This window comes from Vulpes vulpes, chromosome 6 (assembly GCF_048418805.1).
Source record: "Vulpes vulpes isolate BD-2025 chromosome 6, VulVul3, whole genome shotgun sequence".
In the NCBI taxonomy this organism is placed as follows: domain Eukaryota; kingdom Metazoa; phylum Chordata; class Mammalia; order Carnivora; family Canidae; genus Vulpes; species Vulpes vulpes.
The window spans coordinates 85,092,821-85,105,209 of record NC_132785.1 but is presented as its reverse complement, the minus strand read 5'-3'; the positions used below and the strand labels follow the sequence as shown (position 1 = coordinate 85,105,209).

Below are 12,389 nucleotides of genomic sequence, written 5' to 3'. Positions count from 1 at the left end.
ACATCTCAGTCAATGTATCTATCTACAGAAACTCTGGGAAAGGACCTATTTTGCAAACTCAGTATTTAATATAAATGTACAATTACCAAAAACATTCCAAAGTGTGTGAATAGGGATATAAATACTGTTTTACATCTTTGAATCATTCTTTAAGAAAGATTTGGCACTTTTTAATGGGGCTTCTGTAACATTTCCCAATGTTTGCAAATGCAGCAACTATCGCTTGGCAGAAGCAATGAAAGCATTTCTCCCTCTGTTACCAACAATAATCACAGGAGCTGAAACTTCAGATGTATAGTTTTTTGATATACAAGAATTTGCAGCATATTAAAAAGAGCTTTGCTTCTTTTGTTATTACTACTATGTGAAATACAGTGAAAAAATATGGAGCCTTTTTTTAGGTCATTATTAACTATTTTGAAGTATATCGTATATCTTGAAAGCATTCACTAGAGATCCCTGTAATTAATGTCAATATTATAACTAGGGCTGTCTAAATCACTACCTATATCTCCCATTTCTACATGAATGATATTTAATGTACTTCTTGACTATTAGCATCTATAGTAGTGTTTCCTTATCCACAGGGGATACTTCCAAGACTCCCAGTGGTTGCCTGAAACCATGGATGATGCCAAACCCTGTATTCTGATGCTTTTTTTCTATATGTAGATACCTATGATAAAGTTTACCATAAAAAATTGTAAATTCTAAAATTACAATTTAAAAATTGTAAATTGTAAAAAAGTTAACAACTAATAATAAAATAAAACAATTATAACAATATACTGTAATAAAAGCTATGTGAATGTGATTTCTCTCTCTTTTCTGTTCTTCTTTCTGTTTCTCAAAAAGTATCATATTACATTGTACTCCCCTTCTTGTGATGTTGTGAGATGAAGTGAGGTGAATGACACAGGCATTGTGATGTACCATTAGACTGCTATTGTCCTTCTGTCTGACTTTATGTCAGAAGGATCAGATCCTTCAGGGTGGTGGTTGACTGCAGGTAACTGAAACTGGATTGTGAAAAACCATATATCAGAGGGGCCTATGGATTACTAAATGTTTTTGTCAAATTATAGCAAATGAAGAAGCCATTTTTTGATGCCCAAATTAGATTAGAATGTTATATTAATTTAAGTACTTTCTGGCTATGAGTGGTTCTTAACAATTTTTTTCATGAGAGTGTTTATCTTTGTTATGATAAGGCAGACAAGTAAATTAAAACAATATATCTTATTTGCATATTGGAACTACAACTCTATTTGATGATATAGTTTTGTACCCACTGGAATTATAATCATTTTGGTTTTGTTTTCTTATTTGTTTATTGTTTTTGTTGAAAATATTTTATGTAATAAATACAGGTATATGAAGAATGTTTTCAGCCTTGAAAGAAAGATAACTAAAGTATCTAGTAAATATAAAAACACTATTTGAAGGATATCATAAACCAAGAGCAAAAACTGAAAACTCTGCAACTTCTACTCTCTAACATTTTTAGTGTTGGAGTCCATTTTTTATAGCTCCTTTCTACCAAGACCATAGCAACACATCATACACTTTTAGCCTAGATTAGGCTTCATTATTTCATATCAAGATCTTCGAGGATAATTCTTTGTTGGGTCTCCCTCTTTATTTCTGAAAATTTCTTTATATACTCAGTTCACTATCATGTTAATGATCTATGTTATCTATATATCTGATTTGTAAACGATGAATGAATTCATGTTTCATTTGTCAAAGTACACATCTGTTTTCAGAAGTAAAATCCTATGATTTAGCAAGAGCAATCGACATATGAAATGGCTAGACATAATGGGCTTCCAGATAGAAAATGCAACATTTTAAATATATTTTTGTTAGACCAACCGCTTTAATGATTTACTTAATTGGGGCTTTATCAAATAACCATTCCTCCTTCCTTAAAAATGCAGGACTTCTACTGTATTGAATGTCTTAACTTGCCCTTTGTTTCCTTTATTTTTGTATCAGATCTGTTTGTATGTACCATCCTCTCTTGCTTTGCCTTTACTTACTTCACTTTCCTACTCCCAATGTCATGTCTTCTTTTCTAAACATCCCCAATGCATGTGCTAGAGGAGCCTTCAAGTCATATCTATAAATCCACATCTCTTATTCCTGTACCTTATTTTCATACCAGAACCACAAGAATATTCAAAGATTTTTATTTTAATTTATTCAAAGTTTAATCTTCTATGTCAGAACCACTGCTGTATAGATCTTTCAATTGCCCTTTAATTCCATCAGAAACTGTAAATCCTCTTGGGAAAGAAAGAACTTCACTTCCTGAACTTAAAACTAAATATAAAATGTAAGCTCTTATCCAAAAGTTTTGAGAATTGGCATCATGATCATTGGTAAGCTACTGCAGCTTCTGAATGCAGATTCTTCTATTATATACAAGTGAACATTAGATGGTTTCCTCAGTTTTTTCAGTCCTAAAACCTATTCTGAGATGGTAGTTGAAGAAATGATTCTATTTATGTTCTGTTTTATTTTAAACTGAGCTAATTGTGAAACTGAACTTTTATAACATATATCAATTTTTAAAACACAAGGACAGTTGCATCACATCATAGTCTGTAGTCCAGATTCAAAACTTGTCCAATTTAGTCACTCTTTTTTTTTCAATTACTATGAATTGTAAATCAGACATCAGCACAAATTGTGGATATTGCAATTTCATTTTCTGTGAAGGTTGTTCTGCTTAATTGGACTTTCTGGTTGACTTAGAATTAATTAAAAGGTTAGTTTTATTGAAATGATCCTTATTGCTTATGTTTCTGAAATATTCCTTGCATTAATGAATACAAAGGACAAAATGGGTTGAGGTTTATTTTTTTTTTTGTATTTTTTTGGGGGGGGGTTGAGGTTTAAAGGATTTAGTTTCTTGCAGTTCTTCTGCTTCTTCCCTAAGAACTCAACCTCAGATATCATTTTACTTTGTGGTTGCAAGGCAATTTTCCAGGTTTTATGGAAGTATTTTAGCTTTGAAACCAGCTTATTGAGTTATATGGACACACAAGTAGGCAGGCTCGAAGAGGCTGTCAAGGAAAATCAGAGTAAATTTTAGGGCTGACTTCATCGATGAAAGTATCCAAATAATTAAATCAGTTGGATTATTAAAAACTTCCTTGGATTATCCAGGGTTGGTTTATTCTTCACTTTCTTTTAGGCCTAGAAACAGGATGGCTAAATAATAAATAGTATCTATTAATCTTATAAAGTAAAGCTACCAGAAAACAGGAGTGCTGAGTATACTATCACTTTTGTTATGAGGAAGCAATTGCAGTGGTTATATACATTATCCATTATGTGTCTTACATTAATAATACAAATATACAAATATTTTCAATGGTGCAACTATTTAATGGTTCTACGCAGTAGCTTCAAAATTCTATCTTGTAGAGACAACTGTTAAGAATGTGAAATAATTGTTACCAACAATCTCAAAATGTGGATAGAGGTGAACACTAATTTTGTAAAGTGTATCACCAAATCTTTGGTGTTGCTTTCTTGCCAACTGTTTACAAATGCTTTAGACGATTTTGTTTCTAAACTACGTTTCCCTATATTGCCAACTTCTGAGGTAGACTAACATTATACTAAAGACTAATTTATAATTTGCTTTTGATACTGCTTCCTCAAGTTGCTGTGTTGGAAAAAACATGGACTTTGAAATCAAGCAATTTTGGATCTAAAGTCTGTCACTCATAATGTGTGGGATGCTCAAGAATGTAACTTCCCAGATTTAGTTTCTTTATATGTAAAATGGAGATCATAATATAACTTTAAAAGATTACTGTAAGGGAGTGCCTGGGTGCCTTACTCGGATGAGTATCAGACTCTTGATTTTGACTTAGGTCATGATTTTAGGGCCCTGAGATCAAGCCCTGGGTGGGGCTCCATGCTCATTGGGGAGCCTGCTTAAGATTCTCTCCTTCTTCTTCTGCGATCCTCCTCTGCTCTTATACTCTCTCTAAAAATAATTAAAAATAAATAATTAAGATAGTTGTAAGGATTAAATGAGGTCACATGAAATGTCCTTGCACAGCCATACAGAGTAGATTAATACTATAAGTATTGTTTCAGTCCCCATTTTTTAATATACACTTAGCCAAACCCTATAAACTTCTTGATATCTTTTTCTAAGTCCATCTTTTTTCATATATTTCTCTGCTGAATAAATTGGACTTATCTTAAGACTTGGTTAGCAATTCTCTTGTTCTTTCTGACACCAAATAAGTAGTGTGTTTCTCAGCAGCAATTCTCTGATTCTTTGAAACCTCTAGGAGTCCAAAATTCAATTCAATTCTAACACTAACTGCCTGAAGTTAATAAAGATCCCACAAGTTAAAGGGCTTAGTCCTGCAAGATTACCTGCATGTCAGACACCAGATACAATTCCCAATAGCCACCCATACCTCTAACCACCCAGGTATAACTTTGAGAGTTCCCATGACCTCCTCCCCTTCCAAACTTGATAATTTGCTAAACACCTTATTGAACTCAGGAAAACACTTTCCTTAAATTTACCAGTTTATTATAAAGGAAGTAGCTCAGAAAAGGCCAAGTGAAAGAGGTGCATGTGAATTTTTATTCATACACTGGGTTAAAAGAAGTCATGGACTCCTCTCTGATCCCCTTATGAAGAAATAAACACTAATAAACATTTCTATATAGTTTGGTGTTTTCATGGATTATTCTTTCCAATAAGTTAGACATTTATATATGGGTTTAAAGATTTAGATCCTAACCCTACTTAGAACACTTGCCAGACAATCTGGAACCTGTAGGTACAAGAATAGTAAATGCGAAAAACCTAATTAATTGTGAGCATTTTCTACTTAATATTTTTATCTCAGTCAAAATCCTTAATAACTTTAAAGGGTTACACTTTTACTTCCAGATAGCTAATCTTCTACATGTCCTCATCATATATATTAATATATGTATAAGACAGAAATTTATTTACTTGAAGTGCTTTGTAACATACACTACATTTTGAATCTGGTTTGAAATCCATCATTAACATTTTTTCTTTAATCTAGCAGTTTTATTTTTTTTTTAATCTAGCAGTTTTATTGCAACACTTTTCTACTTTCCATAAAACATGATTTCCATTTTTGACCTATGCAATTTATACATTCTAAATGATATTGTGAATAGACCAATGTCTATTTTATTTATTTTTTATTTTTATAAATTTATTTTTTATTGTGTTCAATTTGCCAACATATAGAATAACACCCAGGGCTCATCCCGTCAAGTGCCCACCTCAGTGCCTTTTACCAATGTCTATTTTAATTGATGACTGTAATAACCAATGTTTTCAAAGGAAATATTGTGGGAAAGCACTAAATCATGAAAATTTGGTAGCATTGTAATTGAAAAGAGTGAAGCACAGGTCATAGTTAAGAGCCAAGTCTCTGGAGTCAAGTTGACTTCTTTGAATCCTTATTCTGCTACTTCATAGCTTCATGACTTTGCTTAACTTCCCTGTGCTTCATTGTCTTCTTTAAAATGGTTACTATTATAAAAAGATAAATCATGTGACTATATAACACAATACCTAGAACTTAGGAAATATTCAATATCAACATATATAATTATTATTTTTATTACCATTGCTCTTCAGTATATATGTAGGGAGATGGTTTGACAAGGAAACTTTTGAACCAGAAGTTGCTAATGTAAATGAATACAGTTAGTATAGTATAATGGTATATTTTTAGAATGTAATGGTATAATTTTAGAATCATTTGTTCAAATGAACAAAACATAATTACCTATTTATTTCTCCTAAAGAATCTTTCCTAAGTGGGTTTTTTCCTCATAACATTTTTTATTTACAGTTTCTTAATTAAATATTTCATAATACAGCATACTGAATAACTCTTGCACCATGAAACACTAATTTTATCAGAATAGTGAACTCTAACTTTTTTCACATCTAAAGCTTTCTTTCATCATATTTGAAGTCTTTATACCACACCATTTAATCCTAACTGTGAAGGTCTGTTCTTCTCACTGGGTATTCCAAGGAATGAAATGCTGAGCTCATTAATACCTAGTTTGCTTAAAGTGAGCCTTACATCACAGAAGTTTTCCATAGGCAGATGTGACTGTATTACATTGAGTGTGCTCAGTTTCACATTTTCTCACTTATTTTGAGATTAAGGAACCACCCCAGAATCCAAGTAGTTTGGGCATTCTATTAAATAGCAGTAAAGATTGCTTTCATTTAGGGTTGTTTTCCAACTCAGACTCTGTTGAACTTTTTGAAAACACACTGTGTTTGAAGATATTTCACCTAACACTAGCTTTTATAGGCTGTTAATAAATGGGTGGACTGAATCTTCTAGGTTTAGATGAATGACACATTCATTCATATAGTGAGGGTCTAAAAAATCCATTATTTGAATAATCTAATAGGTCAGATACATTCAAAGAATTCCCACAGAAAATCACTCATACAAAAAGTAAATAGTATTTTAGGATATTACCCTGGTAAGTACAATTAATTACATTTTGACCTTTGTCGTTTAAAAACAAATTTATAAGAAGAAAGATAAGCAGTTGCAAACACTGTTAGACAAATACAAATATAATGAGAGTAAATGTGTATTCACTTAACATATTTGCATTTGACTCTAGTATCATTAATCTCTCCTCCATTTCATCTTTCCATTCCAATGAGTATATCTCTGATCCTATAATCACTCCGAATTTCCCTAGCTCTGAAATATTAAATTCCAGAAAATTTGGTTTATCAACTACAACTTTCTGGCCTCCAGACTCCATTGTTCTCAGTGTACTTGCTTTTCAGGTTTTCACCTATTTCCTATATATCTTGGAAGACAAAGATGCCTTGCCTTGTCAATACTCAAAGTGTTATTCACTTCTTTTATTTCTAACCTAGAATTATCTTTTTTGTCCTGCAATTTTGTTAATCAAAACTATTGGCAACTATTTAAATATCTGCCTACTATGTTAGAAATAGTATTTTTTCTCATTCATTTTTTAAAAAAATTCTTAGCACTTATATAGAAAGAGCTCAAAAATTGGATATTTGAATAAAATTAGAGTTAGTGGGAGACATAGTTGTTGAAAGAAGCAAGAAGGGTAATTCAACAGATCAACAATGATAAGGGACAGCAAGAGTATAAAAGGTAGATGGAATAACATGTAAAGATTACCAGAAGGCACATTTGTTGTGGTAGTCCTAAAACATTTTAGCATTTTGATGGAAGGGATGCCAAATAGAGTTTTACAGCATTTATACTGCACAACTCAAGAGGGTGTCATACACATCTACTCAAGGATGCAATTGTGCTGTAAAGGGCAATCCTGAGTTGTCACATAGTTTATTTGATTAAATGAACCCCATCATTGCTGCCCAGGAAGTAATTGTTATTTATTTTAACTATTGAGAGTCATTAAGAAAAGGATTATATTTTGCATATGCTACCTAATGAGAAGTATGTAACACTTTTTAGAAATCTTTCTGTCAAAACAAAAAGGTTAGGACCTAATATAGCAAGTTTTAATTATATGGAAAAATCACAATTAAAACAGATAAGTGAGTCTTTGCAGTGACTTAGAAACCATGTCCACATGTGGTATAATTTGCAAATTTTGCTTAAGGTTTACACATGAATATTATGACTATTAGTCAAATAAGTTCAGACCAGATAGTTTAGGAAATACATTATATCCTTGGGTTACATATTCTATTAAATAATGGATATTCTGAAGCCAAACTGGGAATAGTTAGAATTCACTGATTTGAACCAATGGCTTTATCTGTTTCAAAGTCTCATGCTAGTTAGGCGACTACATTTTACACCTAGAGCATCATTTGGTTGCTGACAGTGTAAACCAAACATAATCAATATATTTTGTTCTGGGAAGTAGCTAGAAAGAAAAAATAAACTCTGTTACTTTCACCTGCAAATGCTTTTTTAAAGTAATGAATCTCATTCACTGCCCACAGTCAGTAAATGATGCTTCCCATTTCCCATCCCAAGTTGAAATGCCGGCTATTGTTCTCCAACCACTTCTTACTCCTTCCCTGTTGCTAGATGTGTTCTTAAAAATAGCTTCTTGGTTTATTGCAAACCGTGTGTTTCATCTGTTGTAACCTGTCTTCTACAGATCCTCCTGCTGTAGAACCAGCATTCCTGGAGATCCGGCAAGGACAAGACCGAAGTGTTACTATGAGCTGCCGGGTCCTGAGAGCCTATCCAATACGGGTGCTGACCTATGAATGGCGCTTGGGCAATAAATTATTACGGACGGGTCAGTTTGACTCTCAAGAGTACACAGAGTACCCAGTGAAGAGTCTTTCCAATGAAAACTATGGGGTTTATAATTGTAGCATCATAAATGAGGCGGGAGCTGGGAGATGCAGCTTTCTTGTTACAGGTAAGATTCTAAATATTTCACCATTTGTATATTTTTGATCAAGGGATCTTAGGCTTAATCAATATAAGAATTAAAGTGTACAAATCCATGGAACATACTTTGAGTAGCTTGTCTGCTATAGTTAGAACTACTCATTTATTTTCGAGACAAAATTATTTACTAGTTAAAACAGTTTATGTGCCTATAAAATTAGAAGTTTATGTGAATTCAAGAAGATTTAGTGAAGAGGTTGGTTATTTTGAGGGTTTAAGTAATAAAGTGACAAATCTTAACTAGATTTTTAACATCAAATTGCAAATATTAATATTAATACGTATTTCTGTCTACAAAAATTGCTTGTTAACCAACACCTGCTTTGATTTTCTTAATAGCAGAAAGAGTGTTTTTTCTTCTTTGTATTTATTTACTAACTATATGTATGGGGTAAACTCAATTTTGTCTTTGGCTTACCATTGGTTTACAAATAGTCAAAGGAAAACAATAGACATAGCATAAAATAAATTAGAAGTATAATCAATACTGATTGATTTTGATCAATCAATACTTGTCTTCCAATGTATCAAAAGAATATTAAGCTTGTATTAAATTTTCGGTAATTATGTAAATTATTTTATAACCTATATACTAAAGTAAATTTGTGTGATTTTTGAACTAAGGTTAGACATACATTAAAAGGACATATTCCTTTTATTCCTTTTCAGTATTATTTCATTCTAGGTAAAGTTAGTTTAATAGTTGGAGTGTTCATGTTAGTAAAAAAGAAACTGGATATTGTGAATTACCTAAAAAGCAATTGTAAATATTATGATTAAAATGTTTCAGATTTAATTAAAACTTGCTCTTTGGTAATAAAAATTTTTATTCATAAGTTCTTACTTTTAAAAGAAAATTTTCTGTTTTTGCTACCTGAAATGTGATATTAGATAAAATATAATGAGTTAACTAAAGCATATGAAGATGTCATCTCTGCTGGATCTTACCACCTCTTGGTTTTGCAATCCATTTTATCAATATTCAGGTGTACTTAAAGATTTCTACTTTGATTCCTAAAGTGAACTATTCAAACAAAACCAGAAGTCATAGGACAATACTACTTATATGGAGATCTCTCTGCTAATTTTTATCCCTAAGAATATTTACAAAGGAAAGAAGAATGTAGTGTACTATTCTATGGAGTAATTTAAATGGTATGATGTACTTTCACTTTTTGATTACCTATTATTGTCCCAAAGCAATAAGAATCTTTCAAAGGTAGTTGTTTCCTACTTATTGGTAGAAAGAGGTCATCTTTTTTTTTTCCATTAGGTCCCCAAAACAAAAACACTCCATAAGATTAATTGCAGCCTTTTCTTCAAAGTTTTGGGACTTACACACATTCTAATTTTTGTTGTTGACATTGTTTTTTAACTTTAGGCTAGTTCAGACCATGCTGCCTCTAAGATTTTCATTTGTTCTCTATTACTTGACCCAAATCCCATTTTCTGAACTAGAAAACAAGCTGAGACCAGAAGAAACACTTTTCCCAGAGGAAACATTTTCCCATTCAAGATCCATGGGGTGTAGTAAGTAGATTTTGATAGCTCCAGAAAGGAATAAATCTGTTATGGGTGGCCCACAAATGGAGAGGAAATATCCCCATGAATTGATTTGTTTCCAGTGTGCTTTTTCTATCTTCAGGCCAGCTTCATGGTTTCAAGATTTCCACAATCTAATATAATATTGAAGAAAAAAGGAAATAATTGAATTTCAAATATTGTATGATCCAGGAAGATATACATTTGACCCTTGAACAACACAGAAGTGTAACCACACTCATATAGTCATAAATTTGCGTATAGTTTTTGACTCCCCAAAAATTTTAATAATAGCCTACTGTTGACGAGAAGCCTTATTGATAAGTCTATTAACACATATTTTGTATGTTATATGTATTATATACTTTATTTTTACAATAATTTAAGCTAAATATGTTCTATATACTGTATTTTGATAATAAAGTAAGCTAGAGAAAAGAAAATATAATTAAGAGAATCATAAGAAAGAGAAAATACATTTACAGTACTGTGCTGTTAAAAAAAACAAAAAACCTCCACATGTAAGTGAACTCACAAAGTTCAAATCTCTGTTGTTCAAGGATCAATTGTATAAAGAAATCAGATTTCATAGAATCAGAGGTCTGGAAGAAACTTCAAAAAAGTATCTATTTCTTCTACTAAAACACATCACAATTAGTAATCTTTATGAATTGCCCATAATTCAAAACCTTTTGAAGCTATACTAAAGGGAACTAAGGAATGGGATATATAAAGAAGACATATATCCTTTATGCATATATTCTTTATACACAAAACAGATATTTGAAGACAATTCTATTTACTTCCTGACAAATTATGAACATTTTATTTTTTTATTATTATAAATATTTTACCAAATTCAAGATCACTCTTCCACTACTCATGAATGTTATACAGTCACCCGAAAGTGAACTTGATCTCACTATGCATCAAAATATACAAAATTGAGCTAAAAGGCAACGACAGCCCTCACATTTATATTTACTTTAACTCCCAGGAAAACTAAAAATTTCACACTTCCTTTTCCCAGTTTTATCATGTGTATTTGATGTGTGTGGGAGTATGGAGGTAGTTGAGTGGAATTGTGTTTACGGAGAAATCAGAGTGTGAGAATATTCTCCTATAAAGGAAAAGAAGAAAGTAAGTGCAGATATTTTGGGAACAGTAACAGCCTAGCTTGTAGTGCACTGTCCACATAGAAAATATTAACTATAATACCAAAAAATACCATGTATTTTCATTTATTCTATTTACTAACATTGTTATGCTAAAGATAAGCATAGTTTTTTGTTGGTTGATTGGTTAGTTTTGTGGTTTAAGTAAGCTTTGTGAACAATAGTAGGAATCCAAACCATTTATTGTGGTTTTCTTTTTTTGTGTGTGTGGTTTTCTATAGAGATTTTTTACAAGAATATATATAGTTATATAAAATTTAGACTTAAAAACCATTTAAGAATTTGATCAACAGATAATTTGAGATTCTTTTAAATGAAACATATTAAAGGAATGGTGTCTTCTTTAACAGCTAACAGTGTATATATACTCTATAAGAATTTTTATTACACAACTACAAATTATAATTGAAAATAAAACAACCTACATGTATTGTCTCTTTACTGATGACAGTTTTGCAACCTGGAAAATATTTAGCAATTATTTATTGTGTAACTACTACTTGCCCGGTACTAGTATAGACACCAGAAATAGAACCATAAATACTGTCTCTCAGAAATCTTTCACCATCATGTCAGTTTCCAAGTCTTGTCAGTTTTATCTTTGTTTGGTGTTTTTGTTTGTTTGGTGTTTTGAATCTATCATTTTATTTTATCCCTATTTTACCTGTAAAGCTTTATATTATCTTATCCAGAATACTATACTAAACTTTTATCTGATATCTGAATTTTCAACCTCTTTCCCTTTCAGTCCATTTTCCATACTGTGGGACTTTATTTTCCTAGTAAATGTATCTTACTCTTCTCAGTGGAACACGTTGATGTTCTTCATGGCCTATAGGTGATATATAAATTCATTGCTATAGATTTTCAAATCATTCATTAATATCCCAATTAGAATATATAGAATCATCTCTCCTTCATTACTACCAGTTACTCCAAACTCTAGTCAAATTAGCTCGTGCTACCTCCCACTCAATCATTACACATTTTCAATACTCTCTGCCTTTGTTCACATATTACTTTATTCTTAAAAACTAGCCCTTTGTGTGTTCCTCTACTAGGGTTATGGTGATCCTTGTGTGTGCATTTACTTGGGTCATTTTCACCTTTGCTCCATAGCCAACTAGATTTGTGTAGGTTGTAATACAATATTATTTCATAATTTACAAATTATGTGTTATTATTT

General features: G+C 31.6%; 1 protein-coding gene across 3 annotated transcripts in view; it reads left to right on the top strand.

The window, feature by feature from the left end:
- The window catches only part of MDGA2 (MAM domain containing glycosylphosphatidylinositol anchor 2), a 768,370-nt gene that overhangs the window by 650,495 nt on the left and 105,486 nt on the right, over window positions 1–12,389 (top strand). For all 3 annotated transcript variants that reach the window (XM_026000757.2, XM_072761491.1, XM_072761490.1), the window contains one exon: window positions 8,185–8,454. In XM_026000757.2, coding sequence (XP_025856542.1) covers window positions 8,185–8,454 — 270 coding nt within the window. The remainder of the gene's footprint in view (window positions 1–8,184; window positions 8,455–12,389) is intronic.